Below are 18,821 nucleotides of genomic sequence, written 5' to 3'. Positions count from 1 at the left end.
CTCTGGATCAGTAATTGGTTAAAAGATAGGAAACAAAGGGTAGGAATAACATATTCACAAATGATCTGAAAAAAGGGGTAAAACAGTTAGGTGGCAAAATTTGCAGATACAACACTACTCAAGATAGTTAAGTCCCAGGCAGACTGCAAAGAGCTACAAAAGGATCTCACAAAACTGGGTGACTGGGCAACAAAATGGCAGATGACATTCAATGTTGATAAATGCAAAGTATTGCACATTGGAAAACATAATCCCAACTATACATATAAAATGATGGGGTCTAAATTAGCTGTTGCCACTCAAGAAAGAGATCTTGGAGTCATTATGGATAGTTCTCTGAAAACATCCACTCAATGTGCAGCGGCAGTCAAAAAAGCGAACAGAATACTGGGAATAATTAAGAAAGGGATAAATAAGATGACGGAAAATATCATATTGCCTCTAAATAAATCCATGGTACACCCACATCTTGAATACTGCGTGCAGATGCGGTCGTCCCATCTCAAAAAAGATATATTGGAATTGGAAAAGGTTCAGAAAAGAGCAACAAAAATGATTAGGGGTATGAAACTGCTTCTGTATGAGGAGAGATTAATAAGATTTGGACTTTTCAACTTGGAAAAGAGACAACTAAGGGGGGGCAGGGCCGGCTCCAGGCTCCAGCTTACCAAGCAGGTGCTTGGGGCGGCCACTTCGGAGAGGGGCGGCACGTTCAGCTGTTCAGCGGCAATTCGGCAGACGGTCCCTCACTCCTGCTCGGAGCGAAGGACCTCCCGCCAAATTGTCGCCGCAGATCGCGATTGCGGCTTTTTTTGTTTGTTTGTTTGTGGGTTTTTTTTGTTTGGCTGCTTGGGGCGGCCAAAACCCTGGAGCCGGCCCTGAGGGGGGGTATGATAGAGGTCTATAAAATCATGACTGGTGTGGAGTAAGTAAATAAGGAACTGTTATTTACTCGTTCTCATAACCGAAGAACTAGGAATCACCAAATGAAATTAATAGGCAGCAGGTTTAAAACAAACAAAAGGAAGTATTTCTTCACACAACGCACCGTCAACCTGTGGAACTCTTTGCTAGATGTTGTGAAGGCCAAGACTATAACGGGGTTCAAAAAAGAACTAGATAAGCTCATGGCTATCAACCAGGATGGGCAGGGATGGTGTCCCTAGCCTCTGTTTTCCAGAGGCTGGGAATGGGTGACAGGGGATGGATCACTTGATTATTACCTGTTCTGTTCATTCCCTCTGGGGCACCTGGCATTGGCCACTGTCCGAAGACAGGATAGTGGGCTAGTCTGACCCAGTGTGGCCCTTTTTATGTTCTCTTCTACATCTCCAGAGATTCTGGCATCACCCTACCCAACAGCTATGGAGGTGACTGATTGCTTTGATGGAACAGGGAAACTGCCTATAATGGGATGGGAGTGCATCAAGATCTGTGAGGCATGAGCTGCAGGGCTGAGTCCGCCTAGTGTCTTCCCTACACTAGACAAATGTTTTGCCCCCAGCACCCCTGAAACCCGCCCACAATCTTTGGCTAATTGGGGTTCTACTGCATACCCTAGGAATTAGGCCGGCTCCCTCATTTCATCCGGAGGGGTTGTGGCACCAGCACAAAAAGCAGCTTTGGGATGATTTTTTATTTTACTATATACAATAATGAGAGAGAACAATAGAAAAAAAGTAGGATACATACATGTATGCAATGCCGGCCACTCTTCCCAGAGTCACTGCTCAGATCACCATGCTGTCACATCACCTCTCTGGGTCTTCAGCCACTTTTCAACTCCCCCACTGCCCCAGGGTCATATTGCTGTTCTATGTCCTTGGACCTCCCCACTGCCATCAGGCCAGATTACTGCTCTGGGTGGCAATCCCTTGTGGGACCCCATCACCGGCTTGGGCCGCAGTACACCCACTTCTGCCACAAGGCCAACTGGCCTCTGCGGTATGCAATTGCACCATCTTCCCATGCTGCAGCTCTGTGGTTCTATCCTGGCTTACTCCCATCACTGACGGGTCAGGATGTTGCTGAGGCCTAAGCAGATGGGGTGCAGGTTGAGATGGGTCCCGAAGGAGAAGCAGTTCCCACCACCACCAATGAGCAGCAGCTCTCTTTTGTCTGGCAGGAAGATGCTGCTGTGATTGTGCAGCATTAATGGCCACTTCAGGGACACCTGGAAAAGAACAAGAGTCCTGTGGGGGAAACGTACACTGTCTGTTCCAGGCGAGCTGGCCAGACAGGCACTGGAGAGGTGCATGGAGGCCAAGAGGGAGCACGGGAAGTGGTGGTGGTAGGGTGCATGGACAAAGTGCTCAAAGCCTGGGAGGTGGAGGGAGACCGGGTGCTCAGAGACCCAGAGTGTGTGGATCAGCCCAACAATTCAGAATTCTTTGCTAGAAGAAAGAGCAGGGGACAGAGCAGGGGCAGGGGCCAAGCTGCTGAAAGAAGTTTATTTATGGAAGCCAATGACCTTTCACAAATTACAAAAAAAGTTCTGAGGAAAGAGGAGCCTCCTCTAGCCCACCTCAGCCGTAGCCCTCTGTCTCCTCCCTTCATTCAGCTTCCCAGATCCTGATCTCTCCTCTTCCCACAGACTCTGTGACTCCTATGGCGTGGCCCATCATGGACTCTCCCTCCTCTAGGCTTGGCTATGGCAGCTCCTCACCGTTTGGCCTCGCTGAGCCCCAGAATCCCATCTCTGCTGAGATCCTCATCCACTCTGGCCAGGCTGAGTCTAGCTGGCAGATACAGCAGCATCCTATTCTGGTCTCAATTTACCCCCTTCTGTATTCTCTATTCCAGGGGCCTGGTCAGTGACAATCAACAGAGCCCAGGAGACTTCTCCTCCCTTCGTGGAACACAGATTCCTCCTGGAAAGAGGGTTGTGTCAGTACTTACTGTGTCAATCTGATAATCTAAGCTGAAACCCGTCATCAGGTCAATCACAGTCACACCGGGTACTGATGCAGAGTGAAGCCATACTCCCCCCACAAGCAGGAGTTTCCCATCATGTACATGGGCAGTGTGTGAATACCTGTGGAGAGAGTTCAGAAAGAGACAACTCCAATGATGAGGAGAGCGAGAGATAGGGCATGTACTCATTGTCCCATGGGATTGTCACTGACCTGGGGATGAAAGGAGGGTGAGTCTCTACATCCTGCCACTGAAAGCCACTCCCAGTCGGTCTCAGAAAGAGCACTGAGTTCAACGGTTGCCCAGCTGCTCCCAGGCCCCCTGCAATGAGCGCTCCCCCGTCCCAGCTGCAGGCGCTGTGAGAGTGACGGCCTTCAGGGACTGGCCCCCCAACAGGAATCTAGACAAGCAGAACACAATGAGCTGTAGGTTCAGGGGATCAGGAGCAAGGAGAATGTTTGTCCTCCCCGCTCACCCCCAGCCATCCCCACAGGATTAATCTTTCCTTTTCTCACCCCCCAGGGATCTGGCATTCTCCCCTCAAGGAGAGAACTGGAGGTAGATTGGGTATGGCTGAAGGTGAAGTGAACCTCGGGGAGGACATGCCCAGCTCCCCACTGGAGGGAGGATTCTGTCTATTTCCAGCATTTATAAGGCCCCCATTACCAGAGCATCTGAACACCTCACAATCTCACGGTCTCATACCCGTGAGAGGTAACGTAGCTCTTTGTAACACCTCTTCATCAGCCTCTCACCTAAGGCTTTTGATACTGTCTCGCATGACCGTCTCATAAACAAACTAGGGAAATACAACCTAGAGGGAGCTACTATAAGGTGGGTGCATAACTGGTTGGAAAACCGTTCCGAGAATAGTTATCAATGGTTCACAGTCATGCTGGAAGAGCATAATGAGTGGGGTCCTGCAGAGATCAATTCTGGGTCCGGTTCTGTTCAATATCTTCATCAATGATTTAGATAATGGCATAGAGAGTACACTGATAAAGTCTGCAGACGATACCAAGCTGGGAGGGGTTGCAAGTGCTTTGGAGGATAGGATTAAAATTTAAAATGATCTGGACAAACTGGAGAAATGGTCTGAAGTAAATAGGATGAAATTCAATAAGGACAAATGCAAAGTACTCCACTTAGGAAGGAACAATCAGTTGCACACTTACAAAATGGGAAATGACTGCCTAGGAAGGAGTACTGCGGAAAGGGATCTGGGGGTCATAGTGGATAACAAGCTAAATATGAGTCATAGAATCATAGAATCATAGAATATCAGGGTTGGAAGGGACCTCAGGAGGTCATCTAGTCCAACCCCCTGCTCAAAGCAGGACCAATTCCCAACTAAATCATCCCAGCCAGGGCTTTGTCAAGACGGGCCTTAAAAACCTCCAAGGAAGGAGACTCCACCACCTCCCTAGGTAACGCATTCCAGTGCTTCACCACCCTCCTAGTGAAATAGTGTTTCCTAATATCCAACCTAGACCTCCCCCACTGCAACTTGAGACCATTGCTCCTTGTTCTGTCATCTGCCACCATTGAGAACAGTCGAGTTCCATCCTCTTTGGAACCCCCCTTCAGGTAGTTGTAGGCTGCTATCAAATCCCCCCTCATTCTTCTCTTCTGGAGACTAAACAATCCCAGTTCCCTCAGCCTCTCCTCATAAGTCATGCGCTCCAGACCCCTAATCATTTTTGTTGCCCTCCGCTGGACTCTTTCCAATTTTTCCACATCCGTCTTGTAGTGTGGGGCCCAAAACTGGACACAGTACTCCAGATGAGGCCTCACCAATGTCGAATAAAGGGGAACGATCACGTCCCTCGATCTGCTGGCAATGCCCCTACTTATACAGCCCGAAATGCCGTTAGCCTTCTTGGCAACAAGAGCACACTGTTGACTCATATCCAGCTTCTCGTCCACTGTGACCCCTAGGTCCTTTTCTGCAGAACTGCTACCTAGCCATTCGGTCCCTAGTCTGTAGCTGTGCATGGGATTCTTCCGTCCTAAGTGCAGGACTCTGCACTTGTCCTTGCTGAACCTCATCAGGTTTCTTTTGGCCCAATCCTCTAATTTGTCTAGGTCCCTCTGTATACGATCCCTACCCTCTAGTGTATCTACCACGCCTCCTAGTTTAGTGTCATCGGCAAACTTGCTGAGAGTGCAGTCCACTCCATCCTCCAGATCATTAATAAAGATATTAAACAAAACCGGCCCCAGGACCGACCCTTCGGGCACTCCGCTTGAAACTGGCTGCCAACTAGACATGGAGCCATTGATCACTACCCGTTGAGCCCGACGATCTAGCCAGCTTTCTATCCACCTTACAGTCCATTCATCCAGCCCATACTTCTTTAACTTGGCAGCAAGAATACTGTGGGAGACCGTATCAAAAGCTTTGCTAAAGTTAAGGAATAACATATCCACTGCTTTCCCCTCATCCACAGAGCCAGTTATCTCATCATAGAAGGCAATTAGGTTAGTTAGGCACGACTTCCCCTTGGTGAATCCATGCTGACTGTTCCTGATCACTTTCCTCTCCTCTAAGTGCTTCAGAATTGATTCCTTGAGGACCTGCTCCATGATTTTTCCAGGGACTGAGGTGAGGCTGACTGGCCTGTAGTTCCCCGGATCCTCCTTCTTCCATTTTTTAAAGATGGGCACTACATTAGCCTTTTTCCAGTCATCCGGGACCTCCCCCGATCGCCATGAGTTTTCAAAAATAATGGCTAATGGCTCTGCAATCTCATCCGCCAACTCCTTTAGCACCCTCGGATGCAGCGCATCCGGCCCCATGGACTTGTGCACGTCCAGTTTTTCTAAATAGTCCTGAACCACTTCTTTCTCCACAGAGGGAAAGTCACCGTCTCCCCATATTGTACTGCCCAGTGCAGCAGTCTGGGGGCTGATCTTGTTTGTGAAGACAGAGGCAAAAAAATCATTGAGTACATTAGCTTTTTCAATCATTGAGTACATTAGCTTTTTCAACTGCGTAACGCTGTTGCAAACAAAGCGAACATCATTCTGGGATGTATTAGCAGGAGTGTTGTAAGCAAGACACGAGAAGTAATTCTTCCGCTCTACTCCGCTCTGATTAGGCCTCAACTGGAGTATTGTGTCCAGTTCTGGGCACCACGTTTCAGGAAGGATGTGGACAAATTGGAGAGAGTCCAGAAAAGAGCAACAAAAATGATGAAAGGTCTAGAAAATATGACCTATGAGGGAAGATTGAAAAAATTGGGTTTGTTTAGTCTGGAAAAGAGAAGACTGAGAGGGGACATAACAGTTTTCAAGTATGTAAAAGGTTGTTACATGGAGTAGGAAGAAAAATTGTTCTTGTTAACCTCTGAGGATAGGACAAGAAGCAATGGGCTTAAATTGCAGCAAGGGTGGTTTAGGTTGGACATTAGGAAAAACTTCCTAACCGTCAGGGTGGTTAAGCACTGGAATAAATTGTCTAGGAAGGTTGTGAAATCTCCGTCATTGGAGGTTTTTAAGAGCAGGTTAGACAAACACCTGTGTGATGCTCTGTACCTCGGGGGAACACCCTACACCACCATGTTCATCCTTATAATCATAGAATCATAGACTATCAGGGTTGGAAGGGACCTCAGGAGGTCATCTAGTCCAACCCCCTGCTCAAAGCAGGACCAATTCCCAACTAAATCATCCCAGCCAGGGCTTTGTCAAGCCTGACCTTAAAAATCTCTAAGGAAGGAGATTCCACCATCTCCCTAGGTAACCCATTCCAGTGCTTCACCACCCTCCTAGTGAAAAAGCTTTTCCTAATTTCCAACCTAAACCTCCCCCACTGCAACTTGAGACCATTACTGCTTGTTCTGTCAACTGCTACCACTGAGAACAGTCTAGATCCATCCTCTTTGGAACCCCCTTTCAGGTAGGTGAAAGCAGCTATCAAATCCCCCCTCATTCTTCTCTTCTGCAGACTAAACAATCCCACTTCCCTCAGCCTCTCCTCATAAGTCATGTGCTCCAGACCCCTAATCATTTTTGTTGCCCTCCGCTGGACTCTTTCCAATTTTTCCACATCCTTCTTGTAGTGTGGGGCCCAAAACTGGACACAGTACTCCAGATGAGGCCTCACCAATGTCGAATAGAGGAGAATGATCACGTCCCTCGATCTGCTGGCAATGCCCCTACTTATACAGCCCAAAATGCCGTTAGCCTTCTTGGCAACAAGGGCACACTGTTGACTCATATCCAGCTTCTTGTCCACTGTAACCCCTACGTCCTTTTCTACAGAACTGCTTCCTAGCCATTCGGTCCCTAGTCTGTAACAGTGAATGGGATTCTTCTGTCCTAAGTGCAGGACTCTGCACTTGTCCTTGTTGAACCTCGTCAGGTTTCTTTTGGCCCAATCCTCTAATTTGTCTAGCTCCCTCTGTATCCTATCCCTACCCTCCAGCGTATCTACCACTCCTCCCAGTTTAGTGTCATCTGCAAACTTGCTGAGAGTGCTGTCAAGGCTGTATCCCCACTTTGAACTTTAGGGTACAAGTGTGGGGGCCTGCATGAGGACTTCTAAGCTTAATTACCAGCTTAGTTCTGGTCCGCTGCCACCATTCCCTTCCCTGGGAAGCTTTGAGAAACTTTTCACCAATTCCCTGGTGAACACAGATCCAAACTCCTTGGATCTTAAAACAAGGAGAAATTGACCCTTCCCCCCTCCTTCCTTTCACCAACTCCTGGTGAATACAGATCCAAACTCCTTGGATCTAAAAACAAGGAAAAATCAATCAGGTTCTTAAAAAGAAGGCTTTTAATTAAAGAAAAAGGTAAAAATCATCTCTGTAAAATCAGGATGGAAAATAACTTTACAGGGTAATCAAACTTAAAGAGCTCAGAGGACCCCCCTCTGTCTCAGGTTCAAAGTACAGCAAACAAAGATAAACACTCTAGTAAAAGGTACATTTACAAGTTGAGAAAACAAAGTAAAACTAAGACGCCTTGCCTGGCTTTTTACTTACAAGTTTGAAATATGAGAGACTTGTTTAGAAAGATGGGGAGAACCTGGATTGATGTCTGGTCCCTCTCAGTCCCAAGAGCGAACAACCCCTTAAACAAAGAGCACACCAAAGCCTTTCCCCCCCCCCCCAAGATTTGAAAGTATCTTGTCCCCTTATTGGTCCTTTGGGTCAGGTGTCAGCCAGGTTACCCGAGCTTCTTAACCCTTTACAGGTAAAAGGATTTTGGAGTCTCTGGCCAGGAGGGATTTTATAGTACTGTACACAGGAGAGCTGTTACCCTTCCTTTTATAGTTATGACATGCAGTCCACGCCATCCTCCAGATCGTTAATGAAGATATTGAACAAAACCAGCCCCAGGACTGACCCTTGGGGCACTCCGCTTGAAACCGGTTGCCAACTAGACATGGAGCTGTTGATCACTACCCGTTGAGCTTGACGATCTAGACAGCTTTCTATCGACCTTATAGTCTATTCATCCAGCCCATACTTCTGTAACTTGCTGGCAAGAATACTGTGGGAGACTGTATCAAAAGCTTTGCTAAAGTCAAGGAATAACACATCCACTGCTTTCCCCTCATCCACAGAGCCAGTTATCTCCTCATAGAAGACAATTAGGTTAGTCAGGCATGACTTGCCCTTGGTGAATCCATGCTGACTGTTCCTGATCACTTTCCTCTCCTCTAAGTGCTTCAGAATTGATTGGCCACTCCGACAGTCATTGGAGCCTGGGAGGAAAAGTGTTCAGCATCCACCACTTGTTGAATCAAGGAAGATTTTGTTGCCACCCTTACACATCAAGCTGGGTCTGATGAAGAACTTTGTCAAGGCCATTGACAAAACACAAGCAGCTTTCAAGTACCTCCGTGGAAAATTTCCAAGGTTAAGTGAAGCCAAGATAAAGGAAGGTGTCTTTGTTGGTCCTCAGATTCGTGAACTTCTTCGAGATGATGCATTTGACCATGCACTGCGTGGCAAGGAAAAGATGGCATGGAAAGCCTTCCAGTTAGTGGCAATAAATTTTCTCGGAAACAACAAGGCAGACAACTACAGGTTGTTGGTGGAAAACCTCCTCAAGGCATACAAAAGCCTTGGTTGCAACATGTCACTAAAGATACATTTTTTGCACTCTCATCTAGATTTTTTTCCACCGAACTGCAGAGCAGTGAGCGACAAGCACGGCGAGCGATTTCACCAGGACATTGCAACAATGGAGAAACGCTATCAGGGCAAATGGAGCCCATCAATGCTTGCAGACTATTGCTGGACAGTGACAAGAGATGCTCCATTTAATGAATACAAGATACAAGCCAAGAAGCGCCAAGTAGACACTGAATAGGACTAAACTATGTACATAATAGTTTTTTGCCTTTTGTTTCATAATACATTTTATTTATATAACCCTTTGGCTGATTTTTAAAGTGTTACATAAACAGGACAGGTGAAATATTATCATGTAAAGCAACCATAAACACATGAAAAGACCTAGGTTTACAATTTATGATTAAAACTCTACTTTCTACACAATATACATAGACATAAAATGCAAAAACTTAAATATCTTAGAAACAGTAGCCAATCAGTTGTTTTAATTGTCATATTTGAATTCAGCACATCAAAATACATAATAAATAGCACATTTTATCTCTGAAGCAGACGACTTCTCAAAAATTGTAGACCAGTGTAATCTGTGCCCTGCTGTGTTATTTTCCTAACAGATGTCTGGGCAGTTGAAGTCCCCCATCACCACCAAGTCCTGCGCTTTGGATGATTTTGTTCACTGTTTAAGCCTCATCCACCTCTTCTTTCTGGTTAGGTGGTCTGTAGTAGACCCTACCATGACATCACCCTTGTTTTAATGTTGACATTTAAGTTCCTGTGGCACAGACTCCTGTTTCCAAAACCATAGGTAGAGGTCAGTGAATTCCCTGATCAGCCCATGGCCCCCACTTTTGAAGATTTCCAAAGAAATATCATCTGGACCCACTGCTTTGCCATTTGTCATTTGCTTAACAGCTTTCCGCACTTCAGATATGTTCAGCAGAATTGAGAGGTGGTCTTGAATTAGAAGTTGTTCAAAATCATCAAGAGCTGATGCTGACATGGTGGTTGGGCAGTTAAGCACCACTTTGAAGTGTTCAGCCCATGCTTTCTGAATTTGTCCACAATCAATCAACAGCGTGACTCATCTGCATTCCAGATAGAAGTGGTACCATTAGAGTGAAGGCTGTACATGGTCTTCAGCTCATCAAAAAAACCTATTTGGAGTCTTTTGGTCTGCCACTTATTGAAGCTGCCTGAGCAGCTTTCATGTTTTCAACAGCTATCTTTTGTGGCAAAACTTGCCATCTTTTTAATAGATGAGTTTTTATTGTTTATCCATAACGGGTGAAGAGCATGCATGCACGGATGTCAGGAGTTGCTTTATCTCAGTGTCATTTTTGTCAAACCAGTCCTGAGGCTTCTTGTTTACGAAGCTGAGGACTTCTTTAGATACATCAAATGCTGTTTCCTTAAAAGATGACCAGGCAAAGTGAGTGTTCATTATGTCTGACTGAGAAAGTGTGTTTAGAACTTCACATTTTTTAACAAGTCTTGTGCATGTGAGCTCAAATTTCATTATGTGCACACTGAGCTTGGGTACTGGAGAGTGACGACATCTGCGCTGTTTTAATTGGAGGAGCACTGTCATTTTACATCTCACAAGTCGATGATCAGACCACGTGCATGCTCCCCACATTGTACAGGTGATTTCTACATGCTCATGGTCTTGTTGGTGTACAATGATAGAGTCAATTAAATGCCAATGACAAGAGTGGGGATGCATCCATGTTGTTTTGTGCTTCATTGTTTGTTGAAATATCACGTTTGTGATAACCAACTGGTTCTCCGTGCACTTTGTGATGAGTAGTGTGCTATTTGAGTTCTCTTCCCCACACCATGTTTACCATTATACACAAGAACATAAAAATGGCCATACTGGGTCAGACCAGTGGTCCATCTAGCCCAGTATCCTTCCTTCTGATAGCGGCCAGTGCCAGATACTTCAGAGGGAATGAACAGAACAAGGCAATTATCGAGTGATCCATCCCGTCATCCAGTCCCAGCTTCAGGCAGTTAGAGGTTATGGGGCACCTGAAGCATGGGATTGCACTCCTGACCATCTTGGCTAATAGCAGATGGTGCCAACAGTGGCTATCAATTTATCTAATTCTTTTATTAAACCCAGTTATACTTTTGGCCTTCACACCATCCCCTGGCAACAAGTTCCACAGATTGACTGCATGTTGGGTGAAGTAGTACTTCCTTTTGTTTGTTTTAAACCTGCTGCCTATTATTTTCATTGCGTGACCCTTGGTTCTTCTGTTATGTGAAGGGGTAAATAATACTTCCCTATTCACTTTTTCCACACTAGTCATGATGTTATAGACCTCTATCATATCCTTCCTTAACTGTCTCTTTTCTAAGCTGAAAAATCCCAGTCTTTTTACTCTCTCCTCGTATGAAAGCTATTCCATACCCTTAATCATTTATGTTGCCCTTTTCTGTACCTTTTTCAATTCCAATATATCTTTTTTGAGATGAAGAGACCAGAACTTTACACAGTATTCAAGATGTGGCTGTACCATGGATTTGTATAGTGGCAGTATGATATTTTCTGTCTTATTATCTATCCCTTTCCTAATGGTTCCTAACCCAGTTAGCTTTTTTTACTGTTGTTGCACACTAAGCTGATGTTTTCAGAGTACTATCCACGATTTTCTTTCTTGAGTGGTAACAGCTCATTTAGAACCCATTATTTTGTATACTTAGCTGGAATTATGTTTTCCCATGTGTGTTACTTTGCACTTATCAACACTGATTTTCATCTGCAATTTTCTTGCCTAGTCACCCAGGTTTGTGAGATCCCTTTGTAACTCTTTGCAGTTAGTTTTGGACTTAACTATCTTGAGTAATTTAGCATCATCTGACAACTTTGCCATCTCACTGTTTACCTCCTTTTCCAGATCATTTATGAATATGTTGAGATCCCCCTATTTACCATTTTCCACCATGAAAACTGATCATTTATTCCTTCCCTCTGTTTCCTGTCTTTTAACCCGTTACTGATTCATGAGAGGACCTTCCCTCTTATCCCATGACAGGTTACTTTGTGAAGAGCCTTCGATGTGGGATCTTGTCAAAGGCTTTCTCAAAATCAAGATACGATATTCCAACTGGATCACCCTTGCCCACATGCTGGTTGACACCTTCAAAGAATTCTAACAGATTGGTGAGACATGATTTGCTTTTACAAAAGCCATGTTGACTTTTCTCCAACATATCATGTTCATCTATGTGTCTGATAATTCTGTTCTTCATTATAGTTTCAACTAATTTGCCTTGTACTGAAGTTGGGTTTACCAGCTTATAATTGCCAGAAGAGGCCCTGCCTAGACCCTTTTTTTTTCAAATTGATGTTAGATTGGCTATCCTCAGGTCATCTGGTAGAGGCTGATTTAAGTTATAGGTTACATATTAAGTGCTGTGGAATACAGGAGATCAGACTATATGATCTAATGTCCCTTCTGGCCATAACATGTATGAAATGTAGAGAAATACACCTCTACCTCGATATAACGCTGTCCTTGGGAGCCAAAAAAATCTTACTGCGTTATAGGTGAAACCGCATTATATCGAACTTGCTTTGATCCGCTGGAGTGCGCAGCCCCGCCTGCCGGAGCACTGCTTTACCGCGTTATATCAGAATTTGTGTTTTATCGGGTCGCGTTATATCGGGGTAGAGGTGTACTACTATCCCCATTGTACAGATAGAGAACTCAAATACAGAGAGACTAAATGAGTTGCCCAAGGTCACACATGCAGTCTGTGGCAGAGCAGGGGATTGAATCTTGGTCTCCTGCATCCCAGGTTTGTACCCTAACTGGACAATTCCCCCCAGGCACTAGCAGTGCCCATTTCTGTTTCCATGTACAGGATGGCTGCTTCACAGGGTGGAGAGAAGCTTATGGGGTTTTTGGTTTTTTTTTAATAAAAAATTTGGATTTTTAAAATGTATATTAAATACTTTTCTTTTTTAAAAAATACCTATTTAAAATTAAATCTGAAATTATTACAACCTATGTTGTAAGGTCTAAATTTAAGGTAATCTATTACAATAATTAAAATGAAATAAAAATAATCATCAAGTAGTACATGTTTGCTGCTGAAGTTTTAAAGAAAGTCAAACCACTGAACTGGTGGAAGTCACTGGCTAAGCACCTAGAGCACCAGAGTTTGCTGAAGTGCCAAACCAGCTTTTAACAGCAGTATCCTCTTCTGTAGGTGCAAAGAGAATATTTTCTCCATTTCAGTTTATTCAACTAGTTCAGTTTAATGAATAGTTCATTCAAAGTTGAGAAACCGAAAGGGAGCCGAAAAAGCAGGAAAGCTTGTTTTCCGCTTCCAATCTATGAATAAAAATAAGGTGAGGATGAAAACTGCTGGTTCCAAAATCTTGAAGGACCTGGCGACTAGAAATCTTGTTGTTGTGGAATGTTGTTGCTGGTGCAGTGTTGTTACTGCTGCCAGTATTGCTGTTCTTGAAGCTCCGACATCAGCTGCACTAGCAGACAGTGCCGTATGTTCAGACTTCAATGTTACTCATAAGATCGACCACAGGCTCAGTTCAGTGGCGAAGGTGCTCGGCCAGGTTTATTGTCGACAAAGCACAGTACTAGCGCCCCACAGGAGATATAGGTACACTAACTAAGGATTACTGTGCTGGGATGGGCTCCATCTATCAAATACTGGGAAGAGCATCTTGGGACATTGTCTGGCTAATTTGATAAGGAGAGCTTTAAACTAGGTCCTATGGGGGATGGTGACAAAAACCCGGCCAATGCACATCCAGGCTTAAGTAATGTCGGGGAAAAACACAGTATTCACTCTTTGGTTGGGTGTAGCAAAGTCAGATACTTTATTCTCAAGCAATTGCATAGAGGGAGAGAGTGCACTAGGACACAGGGGTTCCCCCTCCTAGGCAGGTCTCTCTACAGGTAAACAATTGCAGCAAGCATTTATACCTTTTGTTACAGACAATAATGAGCAACAGCTGCATTTTGTTTATACATAGTTCATCCTGATATCTTATTTTTCTCACTCATTTAGACTCTAGTCTACATTCCACCTTATCTACACAAGGTTGCAACAACTTCTCACACAGTTCTTTCCCATTCGCCTCACACAATCCTCGCTTCTACAAATCTCGCATTATTAGGCTAACAGCTAGCCTGACTCTTGCTCACAGAAGGACTGTTTGCATTGACATCCCCTTCAAGTCCCTGTCAGGCCTTGCTCTGCTTCCACAGTAATGACAACAAGGGGAAGGGGCTATTTCTGGAGAAGAGACTAGAAATCACAACTGCATTAAAAAGGCAAGAGGAAAAGCAAGAAGGCAGTCTGCGAAATATCTTCGATGGCTGTATACAAATGCAAGGAGAATGGGGAACAAGCAGGATGAACTGGAAGTCATGGTATATTAAGAAAATTATGATTTAATTGGCATTACAGAGACTTGGTGGGACAACTCTCATGAATGGAGTACCAGTATTGACGGATATAGTTGCGCTTTACATCAAGAATGTATACATTTGCTCCGAGTTCCAAGAGTAAGTGAGCGACAGACCTACTGAGAGTCTCTGGGTGAGGATAAAAAGGGAAAAGAACAGTAGTGATATTATGGTGGTGGTCTATTATAGACCATCAAATCAGGAAAAGGAAGTAGATCAGTCATTCTACAAGCTGGTAACCAGATTAGCTAACACACATGAACTTTTATTAATGGGGGATTTTAACTTCCTTGAGATCTGTTGGAAGACTATTATAGCAAAACATAGTATGTCCTGCAAATTTTTAGCAAGTGTAGGGGACAACTTTCTGATTCAGAAAGTTGAGGAAACAATTAAGGGGTCATCCACAGACAATAAAGGGGAAGGGATGCAGATCAGGGTAAGTGTAAAAAAAAATAAAAAACCCCCAACCAAACAAAAAAAAACAACACGCCAGAGATCTACTGACCAATTTGAATTAATTCAGATCAGTGGGGAGGGACACTGTTCAACATATTTATGAACAATCTGGAAAAAGGGATAAACAGTGAAGTGGCAAAATTTGCAGATGATACAAAAGTACTCAAGATAGATAAGTCCAAAGCAGACTGCAAAGAGTTAAAAAGGGATCTCACAAAATTGGGTGACTGGGCAACAAAATGGCACATGACATTCAATGTTGATAAATGCAAAGTATTGCACATTGGAAAACATAATCCCAACTATACATATAAAATGATGGGGTCTAAATTAGCTGTTACCACACAAGAAAGAGATCTTGGAGTCATTGTGGATAGTTCTATGAAAACATCCACTCAATGCTCAGTGGCAGTCAAAAAAGCTAACAATGTTGGGAATCATTAAGAAAGAGATAGATAAGACAGAAAATATCATATTGCTTCTATATAAATCCACGGTATGCCCAATCTTGAATACTGCGTGCAGATGTTATCTTTGAAAACTCATGGCGATCGGGGGAGGTCCTGGATGACTGGAAAAAGGATAATGTAGTGCCCATCTTTAAAAAAAGGGAAGAAGGAGGATCCGGGGAACTACAGGCCAGTCAGCCTCACCTCAGTCCCTGGAAAAATCATGGAGCAGGTCCTCAAGGAATCAATTCTGAAGCACTTAGAGGAGAGGAAAGTGATCAGGAACAGTCACCATGGATTCACCAAGGGCAAGTCATGCCTGACTAACCTAATTGCCTTCTATGAGGAGATAACTGGCTCTGTGGATGAGGGGAAAGCAGTGGATGTGTTATTCCTTGACTTTAGCAAAGCTTTTGATACAGTCTCCCACAGTATTCTTGCCAGCAAGTTAAAGAAGTATGGGCTGGATGAATGGACTAGAAGGTGGATAGAAAGCTGTCTAGATCGTCGGGCTCAACGGGTAGTGATCAACGGCTCCATGTCTAGCTGGCAGTCGGTTTCAAGCGGAGTGCCCGAAGGGTCGGTCCTGGGGCTGGTTTTATTCAATATCTTCATTAATGATCTGGAGGATGGCGTGGACTGCACTCTCAGCAAGTTTGCAGATGACACTAAACTGGGAGGAGTGGTAGATACGCTGGAGGGTAGGGATAGGATACAGAGGGACCTAGACAAATTAGAGGATTGGGCCAAAAGAAACCTGATGAGGTTCAACAAGGACAAGTGCAGAGTCCTGCACTTAGGACGGAAGAATCCCATGCACTGTTACAGACTAGGAACCGAATGGCTAGGAAGCAGTTCTGCAGAAAAGGACCTAGGGATTACAGTGGACGAGAAGCTGGATATGAGTCAACAGTGTGCCCTTGTTACCAAGAAGGCTAACGGCATTTTGGGCTGTATAAGTAGGGGCATTGCCAGCAGATCGAGGGACGTGATCATTCTCCTCTATTCGACATTGGTGAGGCCTCATCTGGAGTACTGTGTCCAGTTTTGGGCCCCACACTACAAGACGGATGTGGAAAAATTGGAAAGAGTCCAGCGGAGGGCAACAAAAATGATTAGGGGTCTGGAGCACATGACTTATGAGGAGAGGCTGAGGGAACTGGGATTGTTTAGTCTGCAGAAGAGAAGAATGAGGGGGGATTTGATAACTGTTTTCAACTACCTGAAAGGGGGTTCCAAAGAGGATGGATCTAGACTGTTCTCAGTGGTACCTGATGACAGAATAAGGAGTAATGGTCTCAAGTTGCAGCGGGGGAGGTTTCGGTTGGATATTAGGAAAAACTTTTTCACTAGGAGGGTGGCGAAGCACTGGAATGGGTTACCTAGGGAGGTGGTGGAATCTCCATCCTTAGAGGTTTTTAAGGCCCGGCTTGACAAAGCCTTGGTTGGGATGATTTAGTTGGTGTTGGTCCTGCTTTGAGCAGGGGGTTGGACTAGGTGACCTCCTGAGGTCCCTTCCAACCCTGATATTCTATGATTCTATGATGTGGTTGCCCCATCTCTAAAAAGATATATTGGAACTGGAAAAGGTACAGAAAAGGGCAACAAAAATGATTAGGGGTATGGATTAGCTTCCGTATGAGGAGAGATTAAGAAGACTGGGACTTTTCAGCTTGGAAAAAGAGAAGACTGAGGGGGAATATGATAGAGGTCTATAAAATAATGACTGGTGTGGAGAAAGTAAATAAGGAAGTGTTATTTTCTCTCTCATAACACAAGAACTAGGGGTCACCAAATAAAATTAATAGGCAGCAGGTTTAAAAGAAACAAAAGGAAGTATTTCTTCACACAACGCACAGTCACCCTGTTACTTTGCACTTGTCAACACTGAATTTCATCTGTCATTTTGTTGCCCAGTCACCCAGTTTCAAGAGATCCTTTTGTAGCTCTTCGCAGTCTGCCTGGGACTTAACTATCTTGAGTAGTTTTGTGTCTTCTGCAAATTTTGCCACCTCACTGTTTACCCCTTTTTCGAGACCATTTATGAATATGTTGAATAGGACTGGTCCCAGTACAGACTCCTGGGGGACACCACTATTTACCGCTCCCCATTCTGAAAACTGACCATTTATTCCTACACTTTGTTTCCTATCTTTTAACCAGTTACCAATCCATGAGAGCCCCTTCCCTCTGATCCCATGACAGCTTACTTTGCTTCAGAGCCTTTGGTGAGGGTCCTTGTCAAAGGCTTTCTGAAAATCTAAGTACACTATATTCACTGAATATACAGTTTCTCCTATCCCTCCCATGCTGAAGGCAATGAGAATGCTGGAGCCGAGGAGATTGGTCCCGAGGCTAACAGGGAAAGCCTGCATATGAAAGACTGTAACCAACCTGTCATAAACATAAAGCTACAGGTAGCATAAAATCCCTCCTTTACCTGTAAGGGGTTAAGAAAGGACAGTTACCTGTTCCGTAACTGGCGTTCTTCGAGATGTGTTGCTCCTGTGTATTCCACAGTAGGTGTGCGTGCTCGCCACGTGCACCGGTGCCGGAAATTTTCCCCTTAGCAGTACCCGTAGTGGGGGAGCCCCGCTGCGACCCCTGGAGTGGTGCCTCTATATCGCGCTATAAAGGGCGCTGCGTTCTCCCCCCACCCTCGGTTCCTTCTTGCCAGACAACTCCGACAGAGGGGAAGGAGGGCGGGATGTGGAATACACCTGAGCAACACATCTCGAAGAACGCCAGTTACGGAACAGGTAACTGTCCTTTCTTCTTCGAGTGATTGCTCATGTGTATTCCACAATAGGTGACTCCAAGCTACATCTGATGGAGGTGGGTAGGAGTTTAAAGGTTATCGGGGCAGAGTACCGCCCTTCCAAACCCGGCGTCATCCCGTGTTTGGGAGACGATCGCATAGTGCGATGAAAAGGTGTGGACAGAGGACTACGTGGCAGCCCTGCAGATGTCCTGAACAGGTACATGAGCCACATAGGCCGCCGACGAGGCCTGAGCTTGCATCGAATGAGCGTTCACTATAGGAGGCAGGGAGACCCCTGCTAGGTCGTAACACGTGCATATACACGAGGTGATCCAGCGGGAGATTCGCTGGGTGGAAACCGGTTGCCCCCTCACGCACTCAGCCGATGCAATGAACAGTTGAGGGGATTTCCTGAAAGGCCTGGTTCGGTCTAGGTAGAAGGCCAGCGCTCTACGCACATCTAGCATGAGCAGGCGTCGTTCCTCATTGGAGGAATGGGGCTTAGGACAGAGGACTGGGCGGAAAATGTCCTGATCCATGTGAAAAGCCAAGACTACCTTCGGCAGAAAAGCCGGGTGCGGGCAGAGCTGGACCTTATCCCTATGGAAGACTGTATACGGGGGTTCAGAGATCAGGGCCCTAAGCTCCAAGGACCGGCGGGCTGAGGTGATAGCCACCAGGAACGCCACTTTCCAGGACA

General features: G+C 45.1%; 1 protein-coding gene across 1 annotated transcript in view; it reads right to left on the bottom strand.

Moving 5' to 3' along the window:
* Positions 1 to 2,005: 2,005 nt before the first annotated feature.
* The window catches only part of LCMT2 (leucine carboxyl methyltransferase 2), an 84,980-nt gene continuing 68,164 nt past the window's right edge, over positions 2,006 to 18,821 (bottom strand). The window contains exons 12-14 of the mRNA XM_065398817.1: positions 3,126 to 3,313; positions 2,899 to 3,034; positions 2,006 to 2,173 (exon numbers count right to left, since the gene is read on the bottom strand). Coding sequence (XP_065254889.1) covers positions 2,006 to 2,173; positions 2,899 to 3,034; positions 3,126 to 3,313 — 492 coding nt within the window. The remainder of the gene's footprint in view (positions 2,174 to 2,898; positions 3,035 to 3,125; positions 3,314 to 18,821) is intronic.

The sequence above is a fragment of the Emys orbicularis genome, chromosome 1, assembly GCF_028017835.1.
Source record: "Emys orbicularis isolate rEmyOrb1 chromosome 1, rEmyOrb1.hap1, whole genome shotgun sequence".
Taxonomy (NCBI): Eukaryota; Metazoa; Chordata; order Testudines; family Emydidae; genus Emys; species Emys orbicularis.
The sequence above is the reverse complement of the archived record's forward strand: the minus strand, read 5'-3'. Positions and strand labels throughout refer to the sequence as shown.